This window comes from Coptis chinensis, chromosome 3 (genome assembly GCF_015680905.1).
Source record: "Coptis chinensis isolate HL-2020 chromosome 3, ASM1568090v1, whole genome shotgun sequence".
Lineage (NCBI taxonomy): Eukaryota > Viridiplantae > Streptophyta > Magnoliopsida > Ranunculales > Ranunculaceae > Coptis > Coptis chinensis.
This window is the reverse complement of record NC_141458.1, coordinates 122,721-136,947: the sequence shown is the minus strand read 5'-3', so window position 1 is coordinate 136,947 and position 14,227 is coordinate 122,721. Positions and strand designations below refer to the sequence as shown.

General features: G+C 35.7%; 2 protein-coding genes and 2 long non-coding RNA genes across 5 annotated transcripts; 1 reads left to right on the top strand and 3 right to left on the bottom strand.

Annotated features, from left to right (window-relative positions):
• The first annotated feature begins 342 nt into the window (after positions 1-342).
• On the top strand, positions 343-1,357 carry LOC147506949 (stress-response A/B barrel domain-containing protein UP3-like). Its single transcript, XM_086599684.1, has one exon. The coding sequence runs from the start codon at positions 408-410 to the stop codon at positions 1,170-1,172; it is 765 nt and encodes a 254-aa protein (XP_086455810.1). The 5' UTR covers positions 343-407; the 3' UTR covers positions 1,173-1,357.
• A 6,110-nt stretch (positions 1,358-7,467) lies between these two features.
• Positions 7,468-8,847, bottom strand: LOC147506948 (uncharacterized). Its single transcript, XM_086599006.1, has 3 exons — positions 8,646-8,847; positions 8,322-8,451; positions 7,468-8,176 (listed from the first exon to the last, which is right to left on the bottom strand). The coding sequence occupies exons 1-3, from the start codon at positions 8,776-8,778 to the stop codon at positions 7,573-7,575; spliced, it is 867 nt and encodes a 288-aa protein (XP_086455132.1). The 5' UTR covers positions 8,779-8,847; the 3' UTR covers positions 7,468-7,572.
• Positions 8,848-10,234: 1,387 nt separating this feature from the next.
• Positions 10,235-10,643, bottom strand: LOC147506947 (uncharacterized). Its single transcript, XR_015216134.1, has 2 exons — positions 10,562-10,643; positions 10,235-10,455 (listed from the first exon to the last, which is right to left on the bottom strand). It is a non-coding gene; the product is annotated as an uncharacterized LOC147506947 (long non-coding RNA).
• A 1,131-nt stretch (positions 10,644-11,774) lies between these two features.
• On the bottom strand, positions 11,775-12,638 carry LOC147506946 (uncharacterized). Of its 2 annotated transcripts, XR_015216133.1 has the most exons (4): positions 12,482-12,638; positions 12,346-12,393; positions 12,203-12,256; positions 11,775-11,910 (listed from the first exon to the last, which is right to left on the bottom strand). It is a non-coding gene; the product is annotated as an uncharacterized LOC147506946 (long non-coding RNA). The 2 variants fall into 2 exon arrangements; XR_015216132.1 differs by lacking the exon at positions 11,775-11,910 and having other exon boundaries at positions 12,050-12,256.
• Positions 12,639-14,227: the final 1,589 nt, after the last annotated feature.

Sequence of the window (14,227 nt, the reverse complement as noted above, 5' to 3'; positions counted from 1 at the left end):
CACTTGCTGTTTCTTCTCATTAAATTAAGTGAAGGAGTGACCCCGTTTTTCTGAACAATTCAATTATCAAGGCGTACTGAAACATTATTGCAATAAAGAAAGATCCTTCTCACCTACTGAAATTATCAAATATCTAAAATATGGATGTAATTCATATTTGTAGACTAAACTAACAGTTCACTATTTCAGTGATCATTAAATGACAAGTTGGAAGTGGTAAGAATGCATGAGTAAAAAATACAACATACTTCATTTGAAACTGCAACATCGTACATATAGAATGTGTGGAAAAGAAGAGGGAAGAAAACAGTACGAGTTGGCCCATGGGCTACTCACAAATCACACCATAACAGAAATCACCATCACACAAGTCAATCATCAGAAGATAGAAAAAAAAAGATACAAAGATGATGTGTTCAAGACTTGGCCTAAACTCTGTCTCCAAATCCAATTTTTTTCTTCAACCAAAAATAAAAATCCTTTCTTTTTCTTCTTCATCTTCACAAACAATCAAAATGAGTCAAACAATAGAACACATAGTCCTGTTCAAAGTCAAACCAAACACTGACCAAACCAAAATAACTACCATGATCAATTCCTTAAACAGTTTGAACTCACTTGATCATGTACTCCATTTATCAGCTGGGCCTATTTATAAGAACCGTTCATCTTCTTATGACTTCACACACATGTTACATGGCAGGTATGCAAGTAAGCAAGAGTTGGTTAATTATTCTGAACACCCTGAACATATGGGAATTGTTAAAGGGATTGTGAATCCTATTTGTGATGATGTGATGGCTGTTGATTGGGTTGCAAATGTCGTGGGGCCGGTTGTTATTCGGCCGGGGGCTGTTATGAGGTTTAATATATTGAAACTTAAGGAGGGGGTTGGTGAAAATGAGAAAGAACAAGTCTTGAAAGTGATTGGTGAGGTTAAGGAACATTTTGGATCAATTGAACAGATTAGTTATGGAGAGAACTTTCAGATTGCTAGAGGGAAAGGGTTTTCGATAGCGTCGCTTGCTGTGTTTCCTGGGTTGGAGGAGCTGGAAGAAGTGGATAAGAATGAGGAAGTTGTCAAAGAACACAAGGAGAAAGTTAGGGAGTTGTTGGATGGGGTCATTGTTCTCGATTATGTCGTTCATACACCGCAGTCTGCTAATCTTTGATGTGGATTTCTCGCAGACGGTATACTGTTTATGCATCGTCTTTGTTTTTTTTAATACTGATACATTTGAGAGAAATAATGTTATGTCATGGAGTGTGATTGTTGTTTTTCGTTTTGATATTTTAAATTGTGTGAAGACTGAACATAGCAATATTATCCAATGCAATGCATTGCTTTTTCTGTTTATGTATTTGTATGTGATATTCTTGATGTTGTGCAAATAATTTGTTTTGTGAAATTAGAATTGTTTGTTATATGATTATAATATTTATAGACATGCGAATATGCGATTAAGTCAATGAGAGATATGGAAATTTGTTAGGAGTGTAGGAGGTCGGCATTGAGTACAAATGGAGTTACTCTGTGAACAATGTAGATTTCGGCATTAGGTTTGGATTTTGTTTTGAAGTGTTTCTTGTTGGGATTCATTCTCTTTTATCAATAAGCAATTAGACGAACAACTCTTTTAAGTTAGCTGATATTCTCATGTATGTTGGTGTGAATGCACACCACAATAGGAGTTCAATGTCACTGTGGATGAGTATCTGCGATCTGATATTTTCCTGGGTCTTTATTGGGTAAGATATACACGAGTGTATATTTAAGTATTAACAGAAGAGAAGAGAAGATAAAATCATTAATGGCACATGGGAATTTATCTTCGAAGTTTTGTCAAAAGGCTCTTGGGACTAGTAGAAATCAATGCTTCCATTGTTGGATTATAAACTGCTTTCCGATTCCGTGGGGCAAAATCAAGTGGGAGAAGAAAAGAGGGAAAGAGAGGAAGGCACACATCCAAAACTTACCCTCTTCTTCAACCAAAATTTCTCTTTTGCATCACTAGAATTGAGTCAACCAAAAGAACGTTTCCTTCAGTAGTCAAAATGAGTCAAATAATCAAACACATTGTCCTTGTTAAAATCAAAGATATCACTGATCCATCCAAGATCAACTCTATGATCAACACTTTGCACGCTCTGAACTCTCTTGATGGAGTGCTCCACTTAACAGCAGGACCCATTCACACAATTCGTTCTCCTTCCTCCAATTTCAGTCACATGTTACACGGCAGGTACAAAAGCAAAAATAAATTGTCGAACTATTCTTTGCACCCGGAGCATTTAAGCATAGTGAAAGAGATTTAACCCAATTTGTGATGATAGGATGGTTCTATATTGGGTTGCTGGTCTCCATGGACCGATTGTTCCTCGAGTTGGGGCAGTCATGCATGTGAGTTTCTTGAAGTTGCAGGGAGAATTAGAGCAAAGTGGGAAAGGAGAGGTTTTGAAAATAGTTGGTGAGATTAAGGATCATTTTGGATCAATTGTTCAAATTACATTTGGCGAAAATTTCTCACCAGCAAAAGCAAAGGGATTTTCTATCACGTCGCTTGTGAAAGAGCAGAATGAGAAAGTTAGGGATCTGTTGGAAAGCATCATCATCGTTGATTATGTCATTCATCCACCACAATACGCTCGTCTCTCAAAAAAAACTTCGCTTATAATGATTATCTTTTTTGCTAATACTATTATGATTTGAATTTCTAATACATTTGAGAACTGTTGACTTGTGGAGTGTAATTGTTATCTTTTGTTTCAACAATTTTTGCGCAGATTGCATATTATGTAGTACCAGTGTACCACACTTCTATGATGTGTGAGCGTTGGAATTAGTTTGTTCAGATATTGTTGAATACCTAAGTTACATTGACATGGACAGTGGGACTATTTTTGAAATATGGCGTGCCATGTAACATATAGCTGAATACTGATGCTGTGCAAATAAGTTGACTCTATGGAATTTATTAGATTTTATAACAAGTATAGACATCTGAAAAAGTTGATGAAAGATTGTGGAAATGTGTGAGAACGTAGAAGAAGTGTGGCACTTGGTAGAAATGGAGTGTTTATTTCGTGTATCTTGTTTGAAAACACTCTTTGTTGATCTTCTTTATGTTTTGTGGGTAAGAAATCAGAACTCTTTAGGTATCAGTACACCAGATGATTTGATGTACATTGTTTTGATTTCTCTAGTGACTCCAACTCTTTTCCATGGGTTGGTAAGCGCTAAGGAGGTCAAACTCCTTTCTTGTATTAATTGAGTCTGGTCTTTCTCCTTTGGCTTATTCCCAGAGCTGGCATGATACTTCTTCATCCTTGTAACAGGTCTCTTGAATACCTGTAATTTGTGGCAATCCGTACTCCATGACATACCTAACTTGCTCATTTATACCATTGGGAATTCAGTTATCAGTATTAACTTTTTACTATATGATCCATCTTTCTCGTGGTTTTTTGGTTAATCGATGTGCATGATACTACGTAGGGCTTTTGTAGTGTTAAGTTGTAGGAGTGTTTTTTATATCGTGCCCTATATATGAATATGGGAGCTAGCCCCCCTCCTTAAAACTTAAAGACTGATTCTAGTGAGGCTTGAGCATTTGATGAACAAAGCATAGGGTTGTAGCATTTCTTGCAGGCATCGTATAGAATATTGTCATGTTTCGAATAACTAACTTTGCTATAAAGTGTCACATTAGATACTTGAAATATGCGTGGCAGTTGCAGTCCTTGTAACACCTTGATTTATGTGTTTTGTCTTTGCCGCAATTTGATTGTTATGTTGGACTAAGTGGATATTATTGCGCCTGTTCTGGTTGTTTTGCGTTGAGTCCCACGTCGAGGGAAATTCTTTTCAGTCTTAATTTATTATCTTTCCTGTTAAAAACATAATTCACTTGGTTTCCAATTATCTCTTGTCGTGGATTTTGTGGCAATAGGCCACAACCAATTCATGCTCTAGACTAGAACCCTTCTTCCTATTGTACACAGCTTCATCTACTGTGTTGATAGACAAAAGAAGGATGATATTATGTAACCTGCTGCAGTGAACAGTGAGTCTGATATGGTTTCCATAACATTGATTTATATTAGGGTTAACCCCCCTCCCCCCCAATACACCAAAAAAAAAAAACACAGTCAACCCAAGTTGACATTTTTTGTGTGTGTACTTAAGGGGGAGACCCTAATTTCCCCATCTAGTGAGAGGGAAATCCTAATTGGCTCATCTAGTGGGGGTAATACTAGTTAACCCTTTATATTATCTTTAAACAGAAGATGTAGAACAATGAGAGTCTACTGCTGGCTTGTGGCCATTGCTGTGATTCAAATATTGTAGCGAAAGATTCAATGTGTCCATGCCATTCAGTTTTTTCTTACAATTGTCTGATCTCCCGTCCTCAAGTGTCGAGTCATCCAAGAGACAGCTTGTTTCATTTCCAACTTACATATCGTCCAAGAACATGTAATGCTTGGCCATAAATATTAGATAGTCGAAAAGTGAAAAGTCAATCTGATGGTACTGAATATCAACATTCATTGTTGGTGTTACTTAGAGAGCGGAGTAATTGATGTGGTGTTGAGAAATGAGACGGCCTTAGCACAGGTCACACTAGTCGGTGTAGTACTAGGTTGACACTGAATCACTGGTAGTTCAGAACTTCAGATACCCATTGTCTGACAGGTTGTTATTCTCCTATTTTTTCTTGGGTGATAAAAATGTGAAATAGAAGGTTACGTTTTCTGTTATCGCACTGTAGTCCCAGTTAAAATTCAGTAAGATGTAAACCTGCATTTAACAAGTTAACTATATATAGTTAGAACTCTAAAAGGTTTTGAGCAAGTTATCAATTTTCAAAGGGTTTTTTTGACTTAACACTCCAAAGTTTGTAACCACTTTTATTCATTTTGGAAATCATTAGAGATTGCACCCCATTCCATTTTTTACCCATTGATATTTTACTTATTGGCAATTTTATCTTTGTAACAAGAAAGTTTGTTATTTAAACACCCCAAAGTTAATCATATTCTCTCTATTTCACCCCCACTTTTTTTTTACATGTGTCTTTGACTATTAATCAAACTTAAACGTGTATGGAGGAATATAAATCAGTAATTCTATCGAGAGAGACATTTTGGCCTTTTTATTCCTAATTAGGAAAAGTTGAGAACCCTCCTTCGCACCCATTTAATAATTTACCAACATCTCACATTCTTCTTAAATTATAAATTTTGCACTTCACAAGTAGATTTTGTCTCGATTTTGTACTTGTAAAGGAATTTTGTCTCCAATCATTTTAATATTTTTTGTCACATAATAGTTTTCCACATCATTCATGTCACTAAACCAGGCCAAAAATAATATCCCCTAGAATTATTGAAGATAAATTAGACATGAAAGAACCGCGAAAGCGATGGTTTTGAGAGTGAGAGTTTGGTCCAACTTTAATCTTAACGCTCCCTTAACCACTATCAGAAAAAATAGAAAACAAAAAACAAAAAACAAACTATTATAGGGGTAAAATTGACAATAAATAAAATGTCACCAGATTACAAATAAAGACGGTGCAACCTTTGGGGGGTTAAGTTAAAAAAACCCGTCTTCATATTCTCTTGGCTTCACTATAAACCATGGGAGTTTCACCACATGGTCTTCTTACCATCAGTAATCGTTGCTTACGTTCTTCCGTTCTTTCAGATTCCAGCAGCCTCTACTTATTGAACAGTGACATGCAACATTATTCATCTTTACACACATAAATGAAACAAATAATATATTCTTGTCAATTGCATAATTTAGCAATCATGGACCCGTAAGTTGCCCATACTGACAGGACAATTATTATTTTTTGGTTTCTTTCGTACATACATACATATATACATATATATATATATATGGAGACATTGTTAGTATTTATTCACGAGGATCGTTCACGACTTCACGTTCATAATGCAGCAATCTTGGACCCCTCACTTCCCCAGCATTGATACTGAACATCCAACCTTCCTTTATTTCTTTCTATATTTTGAAAGCAGGATAACCAGTTTCATCTAGAGAACTCCCTTAATAATTGAGCATGTATCCAATATTTAAAGTTTTAAGTATGAGAAGGAAAAGACAATAAATTGCCTGGTTGGTTGGTGGTGGTCACTGATTACTGATTAGGGAAGAAATTTGCATTAGGTTTATTGTGGCCTGGCACATCCTCCAATCCTCCACTAGTTTAACACCATTAAACGGAAGAAGATTGCCACCTGGTGTGTCTCTCTGTCTTAGTGTCGGTGGGTGGTGGTGGTGGGGAGGGCATAACTGATACACGAGGGTTGATGTCTTGATGAGGGGCGACACTTTCTTGTACTACATACCATCAGACAACGGGGATGTATCAGCTGGTATTCTGATATATATATCGAGATTCCCATGACATTTTGTGCTATGCATGCCACTTCGCATGGGCATTTGTCTCGTTAATAATAATTTCTGGTCCATGACCTCACATGGATACTTGCACTCTGTTGAGTCTGTTCCATGTTCCAGACTTCTGGGACCTACCAGTGTAAAGTGATCTCTGGCACATATCCTCTACCACATGTGCAGAAAAATATACACCAACAGAAGGATCACACCAGTCACCAACTCACCAACGTCTTTACCAAAAGAACAAACACATTCTGTCCAATATTATTTTGGCGATGGGATTGCAAGCATTTGCAGGTCGTTAAGATTTAAGAGAGCCTTATAAAATTGATTCATAAGAATTAGCTCTAGATTGCATATGGAAATGTTTAATAAATCATTGATCTATAAAATCTGGCAATTAACAGTTTGTTCATGTTTAGCCTCATTACGTGCAGTATGCTAAAAATACATTCTCCGTGATTTGAACTTCCTATCAATGGTCAGAGGATATGCATGGTGCAGTCCTCATAGATTAGCTAATCATATTCTACTGAAAATTGGCATGGACTAAACTGTTTGAGATGTGCTCACTAATCAACAGGAGTGATTGCCACACTTAATTTCGTTGTGTTTGCGGTAATGAACCCTTAAGCCACCTTCAGTCACTAAGTCTATAGTCTCTCTCAAAAAAATTGCACTTCGTTGTTAACTAACCACTTCAAGTCTTCACCACAAAGCCAGAGTTGCTTGAAGAAGACACAACAGTGCGTATGAGTGATGCGATTCATGACACTCTTGGAGGCGATAACATAAATAAATCGCATCTACTTACAATTTTGCTATTAATCTATTTGCTCCGTTTGTAGTGTAAATTTGTACATGATATTCTGTTCTTTTGATTGATTATTGAATTTAAAAATGGTAAGCCGCAGTCGTTGAGAACAGTACCCTTTTTGCTACGTTTTTGTTTTTGTTGGCTGTACACATGGCGTGCACTAATTAGGCCAGAATCAAACTAAGCATAACAAAATTTGCAGCAACAACCAAAAATGAATCCCTTTTCAAAACACGTACACACTTTATTATTATTTTTATCCCTGAAAAACTAAGATTCTTAAAATAGTGTTGAGCACTTGAGCGTGAGGGACTGTGAGCCACTCAACTTACGGCCAGTGCTGTGTTTCAAATAATGTAGCTAAAGATCCAAGATCTAAGGACTCTGTCTGTTCAAAATAATCATTTCCCCTCCAGTACCCAAGTGTTGGCTCGTCCAATCCATCACCTGATGATATATCATGGTAGGTCACTTCTTCCCAGTTTGCATTCTTCCCTAGTTGAACGTCGTCGTTGAGCAAGAACATGAAATATTTGTCCATGGAATATGAGTACTGCTCCCCGGAACCAGTGTCTGTCAACCATTCATCTAAGCACTCGGTGGAAAAATTATTCTGATGGTTTTGAACATCATCAGAATGTGAATGTGATGATGTCTCACGTATGTTTTCTTCATTATTGTTCAACGGAATTGTGGCGACAATGTCCTCGGTACAAGTCACATTGGTGGATGGACTGCTTTCTGAAGATGAGGCTGGTGTCTCATTTGCCCGTGGTAGGGTGGTGGAGCTGATTTTTACCTTTGCTTTGTTCCTGGATTTTCTTTTGGAGGGCGATGATTGACCTTCAAGTTTTCTCTGTAGAATGGTGTTCCAGTAATTCTTGATTTCATTGTCTGTTCGCCCCGGCAATCTTCCTGCTATTAACGACCACCTATACGTACAACAAAGAAGTGTACTTGAGGAACATTGATAGTGTGTTCTGTGTCCAACAATGTTGCACTCTATTGTTGTTACTTGTTACCAATATCATTAGACACCAATTTTCATAAACTCGCACAAAGGGAGAGATTAAGTACCTGTTACCAAGTAACTTGTGGAGTCTTGCAATGAGATCTTCTTCTTCTTCAGTTATGTTTCCTCTCTTAATTTTTGGATTGAGATAATTTAACCATCGAAGCCGACAACTCTTCCCACATCTCTTTAAACCTGCATTGCATTGAGATACAAGCAAAATGTGAATACATTGTTAAACACTTATTAGAATCTTGAGGGTAGCACAACTGGTCCGGCCTTGGATTTCCTCCCCAATGGTCACTAGTTCGATTCCCCTCGTAAACCAATTAACAAAAAAACAAAACAAAACGAAAAAAGTTATGTCCATTGTTGAAACAAACAATTACCAGCTCTCTTAGGAAGATCTCTCCATTTTCCTTCTCCATTGGCTAAAATATAATTCGTAAGAATGTGATCTTCTAAAGTTGTCCAAGCGCCTCTATTTAGTCCTACCTTTGCACAACACGGCCTTCTTCCCATCTCCTCCCTTCTCAATAATGTCTCTTCCTTTCTGTCTCTCAGTTTCCCGTAGTCTCTAAGTATAGAAAAGTGAACAATAATGGGTGACTTATATAGGGGGGAAATTGGCAACTATAATTTTCCTTAAAACTATGTAGGTCGTTGGATTGTATAGTCACGAGCTGAGGACACTTCACGTTTAGCAAGTAGCCATCAATCCGATCATCATGGTCCCTAGCAATCATACAAGATTAATATTTAGAATATTTGATAAAACATCACATTTTTAATGTGCATTATTGAATACCGACTTTTTCAAGAATGTGTCTATGGTGCGAAAAATTCATTATTCTAAGTATATTGTGAAATTAGAGAAAATGGGTAAAACTTATTGGTGTAAGATTTTCTGACCATATTTTGATAAGACGGGGACAGGTGAGGCTACTGCTGCAAGTGCATGAGACTCTGCACTGATTGTTATTTCTTGCCACATGCCAATACTGCAAAAGTCCATCCACAGTCACATAGAATTTGTACAAAGTCTTTCTTTTTATATTCAATGGTAATAAGTTTCTCAATTTTATGAGACAAGAGACTCAGAGAGTAAAGGGAATGGGGTATGCGTAGAATTGTCCCTTCCAAAACGAAAATAATTGAACAATCCCAGTCCCACCATTAAAAAAAATAAAAAAATCTTTTGGTACTACGTCACACTATATTAATTATATTAATTAGAAAAATGCCACGTGCTATACACGTGTTTCATAGGCACATCTATTGATTTATTTTCTTTCAGCCGCAATAGTTGACCAACAATCAATATATTTTTGTAAATATATAAAAATATATGGACAAAATAAGAAAAACAAACTCAAATGGGACAAAAATAAACGAAAAGACCTAGAAATACATAAAAAATTATTATTTTACTATTGCGGAACGGTAGATAAAAGTCACAATTTTTAAGATAGTTTAGATAGTTAGTCCACTACAAAAAGAACGACTTTACCCAACTGACTATGGCTGTTGCGAAAAGTATTATCCGACAAACCAAAACTGCCATAAGACCGTCGGAAAATGCTCGGTCGGCATAGACTTCCGACGGTTAAAATCAGTCAGAATAGGGCGTCGGCTTGATGATCTTTGCTGACAAATATTCCTACAGTTTTTGACCGTCGAATATTCCTGTTATCTTTGACCGTTGGGTATACCTGTGACAGTTTATGTCCGTTGGAAATTAGGTTTAGACGGTTGGATATTCCTACTGTCTATGACCATCGGGTATACCTGCGACAGTTTATGTCCGTCGAAAATTAGTTTTTATATATATATATATATATATAGGGATTTTAATAAAAGATCCCAACATCACATCCTTTTTCAGGCCAACATCACAATTATTATAAAAGAGCTACACTTAGTACAAACAAAAATGAAGTAAGCCAAAATAACAAAATATAATTCATAAGACCAAATAAGAACATACGGGTGTCTTTGATTTATTCTCGGAAATGCTTAACACCTGAACACTAACCAAACTGAAATGTATCATGATGGTGTATGTTCTACCATATTCATCCTTAATATCTCATACCAAAAATCACTAGAAGCAAAAACCCCAATTACAATCTACATTATCAATTTTTCATTTTGTTACTAAAACAATGAGGGAAACCTCATCCTCAAGCATCAGCAAACCTGAAAATAAAGCATCTCGTTAGCAGGTTGAAAGCAAGATGATACGAAAGTCAATGATGGTTCAAGTGACAAGGTAAGTACTAAGTAGTAATATGAGAAAAGTAACCTGGAATATTTCCAGGCGGTCAAGTTTCTCCAGACGCAAGCATCTCTCATCCTCCTCCAAGCGATCTTGAACTTTACGCCATCACCAACAAGCTTGCCCCTAAAATGAAAGGTCAATTACAATACATGAATAACTAAAGATTGTAGATAGGTTCTATGAAAGACCACTCTACTCCAAGAGCCCAAGCTGATAGAGAAAAGCACAACCATGCCTACCAACCTAAGTCTTCAACCCGACCTACCACTTTGCTATAGAAGCTCAAGCTGATTAAGAAAGGCACAACAATGCATAACAAAGGTACACGCCTAACATAGAGTGAGCATATGCTCCGCAATGGGAGCACATGCAGTTCACACAATTTCTACTATAGTATAGTCCGTATAACCAAAAACCTTTTTTTTTTTTTTCTACATGTACCTTAATGAAGTCACAGGACTGCAGGAACTACTTGTATTCCCTAATATTCCTTTTATGCTCCTCATGGGCCTTTGCCTTCTCCTGCATCAGAATTCCACAATGGAAATAGTAAACAATAATGTTTTTAATAAGAAAACATCGAGAAAATATCCGCCACGACCATAAGGATTAAAATATATCTAACCAACGAGGATAATTCTATCAGAACCTTTTGACTATGCACATAAAACCCCACTGAACTGTTATGTCTTCTCTTTTTTAAAATACTCATCATGTTGCTAGCTTGCAATTACACATTACATTGTACAAGTGTAAATATAACTATTGAAAAGCTTTTATACACAATACTTATTGTGCCCATTTCAAGTTGAAAGTTTGATTTTCTCTGGTAAGAATTTTTTAATGATAGGTGTAAGTGAGCAACAAATTCAAGCAGCAAACAGAATGCAACTATTATATAGGAGATAAAACAATAAATTATTTAGCTATAAGCAGCTGAAAAGAAATTGGATTGTGATGATGATATATAAAGATCATTGGTGTCTAACAAATAATAACTACAGTAAAATTTTACCTTTTTCTTAAGTTATGCCAAATAGCTTTCAAAAAGATCCTTGCGATCTCTAACTCGCTCAACAGCATATTCAACATTAGCAGTCAGATTCCATTCATATTCAACATTAGCAGATTCCAAGAGTACTTTAAACGCATCTTTTGCCTCCTAAAGGGACAAGGTACATACTACATTACACGCCATGGCATTTGTATCTATTAACAAAACAAAAAGGGATAATACCTTTGAGTCAATCTTCCTGTCTAGGAGGTTATTCCAGGTGCATTCAGCACCTCCTAAAAGCACCGATCCACAACCAAACAACAATAACATCTTAAAATCAGGAAGGTTTTCAGGAGGTGTTGCCAAGGTAATAGACCTAAACAATAAACGAGGCAATTTAATTCAAATCCAGAGAAAGGTCGAGTCACGTCGGATGAGTTCATTGATTATTTAAGTTATATGGAGAAAGCTTTCAATCATAAAAACCTTCAAGACCACAAACAGATCAAGCTTCATGCTATGCAGTTGAAAGACTATGAACTTGTGTGGTACGATGAGTTGAACTCAGGGAGCACTTAGGAACCCAAGCGCGAAGAGCTGGTGGCCAACTTTCCCAAGCTAATTCATCTAAGAGCAACATAGCGGGGTGCTAACCAAAGAGAACCAACCAAAAGCTGAAGCTTTGACTAACCCAACACCAAAACCAAGCTTTAATTCATTTCCTGAAACGAAATAACAGTAACCAATTGAAACAAATTATAAAGCAACCTAAAATCTAAAGGAAATCTCAATAATAAAAAAAATACCCAACCTGAAAAATTGATTCTTTCTCTAGCAGTAATTTGAGCTTTAAATCAACCTATAAAATTACTTAAGAGAATCAATATCTAAAGTAAAACCAAATAGAACAAAAAATTAATTAAGCTTGAATATATAAGAGAACCAACTTTGAAAATCAAAGCTTTTTGAGAGAGACGGTGAGAAAGAGATCTTTCGGATACTGCCGATGGATGTGATTCATTGAGCGGTGGTTGAAGGAAAGGTCAATACTGCCGATGGATGTGATTCATTGACCGGTGGTTGAAGGAAAGGTTAATACTGCCGATGGATGTGACTAAACAGTTTTTATCTTTTTGTTCGATGCAACCTAAACAGTTAGTTTTAGGTATTTTTTGGTTATTTTTTAATTTTCTAAAAAAAAAAGGTGGGAAGCGAAATTAGTTTGTCGCTTGGTATTTAGAAGAGATATGCCGACCGTTAACAACTCTTGTAGAACCGTCGGGTACCCAGGGAGATTACTCGACAAATGGTCAAATTATACCCGACTGACAAAATGTGTTGGTAACGTCCTACCGACGGAATCCGTCAGGTATTCTTTATGGTGTCTCTCGAGTAAACTCGTTTTTTTGGTAGTGGTCACACTATATTTTTAGGGTTGTTTTGTATTTAGTCACACTATTTCATTTAATTTGAGTTCAGTGTCACACTCCATCAACAAGTCTATTAGGTGAAGTTAGTTAGTGTATTTTACTAGATTTCACCCCTGTATATATATATATTTTTTTGGTCCTACTATTGACACTCCCAAATTTTGTTGGACAGACCCGAGTATAATTTGGGGTCTATATTTATGTTGGGCACTATACAAAGTCACACCTCCTACCCAATTCACCAAGAACCAAGAAACTAGTATTAACCAGTTTCAGCCTTCGGGTCTTTCTTTTCTTTTCGACCACTCTCTAACAGTATTCACCAAATGATCATCGAATTTTGTATTAATATTTGTACAAAATTTCAAACATTTGTATAAAATTTGAGTAAAATTATTTTGAGTAAAATTTGAAATTAAGATAGTTATTAAGAACAATTTACATGAGACTTTGGTACGAAATTTGTTAACCATAAACTCTAAAGTAGTTGTTAATTTACAATTGCACAAAATAAAATTAAAAATAACAAGTTTAGATTTAAAACTAAATATTAGTTGAAATTTACAAATGTTAGATTATAATCATTCTTATTCATCTTGTTTATGTAAACCCTAACTTTGAGTTTTAAATGTGGGGGACAAAAGCTATAAGAGATTGCCAACAGGTTAACTTGATGTATTTGGGGGGAGGGGGGGAGGTGTCCAACACAAAACATGTTTTTTAGGTTAATATATACTCATTATCTAAAAAGTAGCTACTTAAGTTAACGTAAAATAAGTACGTACGTAAAACTTCACCTACAAAATGAATTCAAATCTAAATTTTTTTTATTATGAAGCACTCACCAAAATGATTATCTTACCAAAATTTCAGTTAATTTGGAAACATATAACATAGATAAAAAATTGTTGGCATCTTTAAAAAGAAATATAACGGTCTATAAATGTTAAGTTTTTGTAATTGTTTTTTGCCAATGTTAGAAGTTTCCAAATGAGCTGAATTTTTGTAGATATGATCTTAATATTGAGTATATCATATCTACAAAAAAAATATATTTGAATTCATTTTGTAGGTAAAGTTTTACTTACGTACTTATTTTAAAGTTAATTTAAGTAATTATTTTTTAGAAAATATTGCGTACATATATATTTTTAAATTTTTAAATTTTATTATTATTATTATTGTTATTTTTTTGGCCTGCTCAACACGAAATGAAAAATGCCCATAGTGGAAGATTTTTTTTTTTTTTTTTGTCTGGTTTTT

What these genes read in the sequence shown, in the direction of transcription:
- LOC147506948 (XM_086599006.1), bottom strand. Translation starts at nt 8,778, where the DNA reads ATGGGAAGAAGGCCGTGTTGTGCAAAGGTAGGACTAAATAGAGGCGCT. An exon ending in AGATCTTCCTAAGAGAGCTG is followed by an intron (nt 8,452 to 8,645) that starts GTAATTGTTTGT and finishes AATGCAATGCAG; the next exon opens with GTTTAAAGAGATGTGGGAAG. An exon ending in CACAAGTTACTTGGTAACAG is followed by an intron (nt 8,177 to 8,321) that starts GTACTTAATCTC and finishes TTGTACGTATAG; the next exon opens with GTGGTCGTTAATAGCAGGAA.
- LOC147506949 (XM_086599684.1), top strand. Translation starts at nt 408, where the DNA reads ATGATGTGTTCAAGACTTGGCCTAAACTCTGTCTCCAAATCCAATTTT.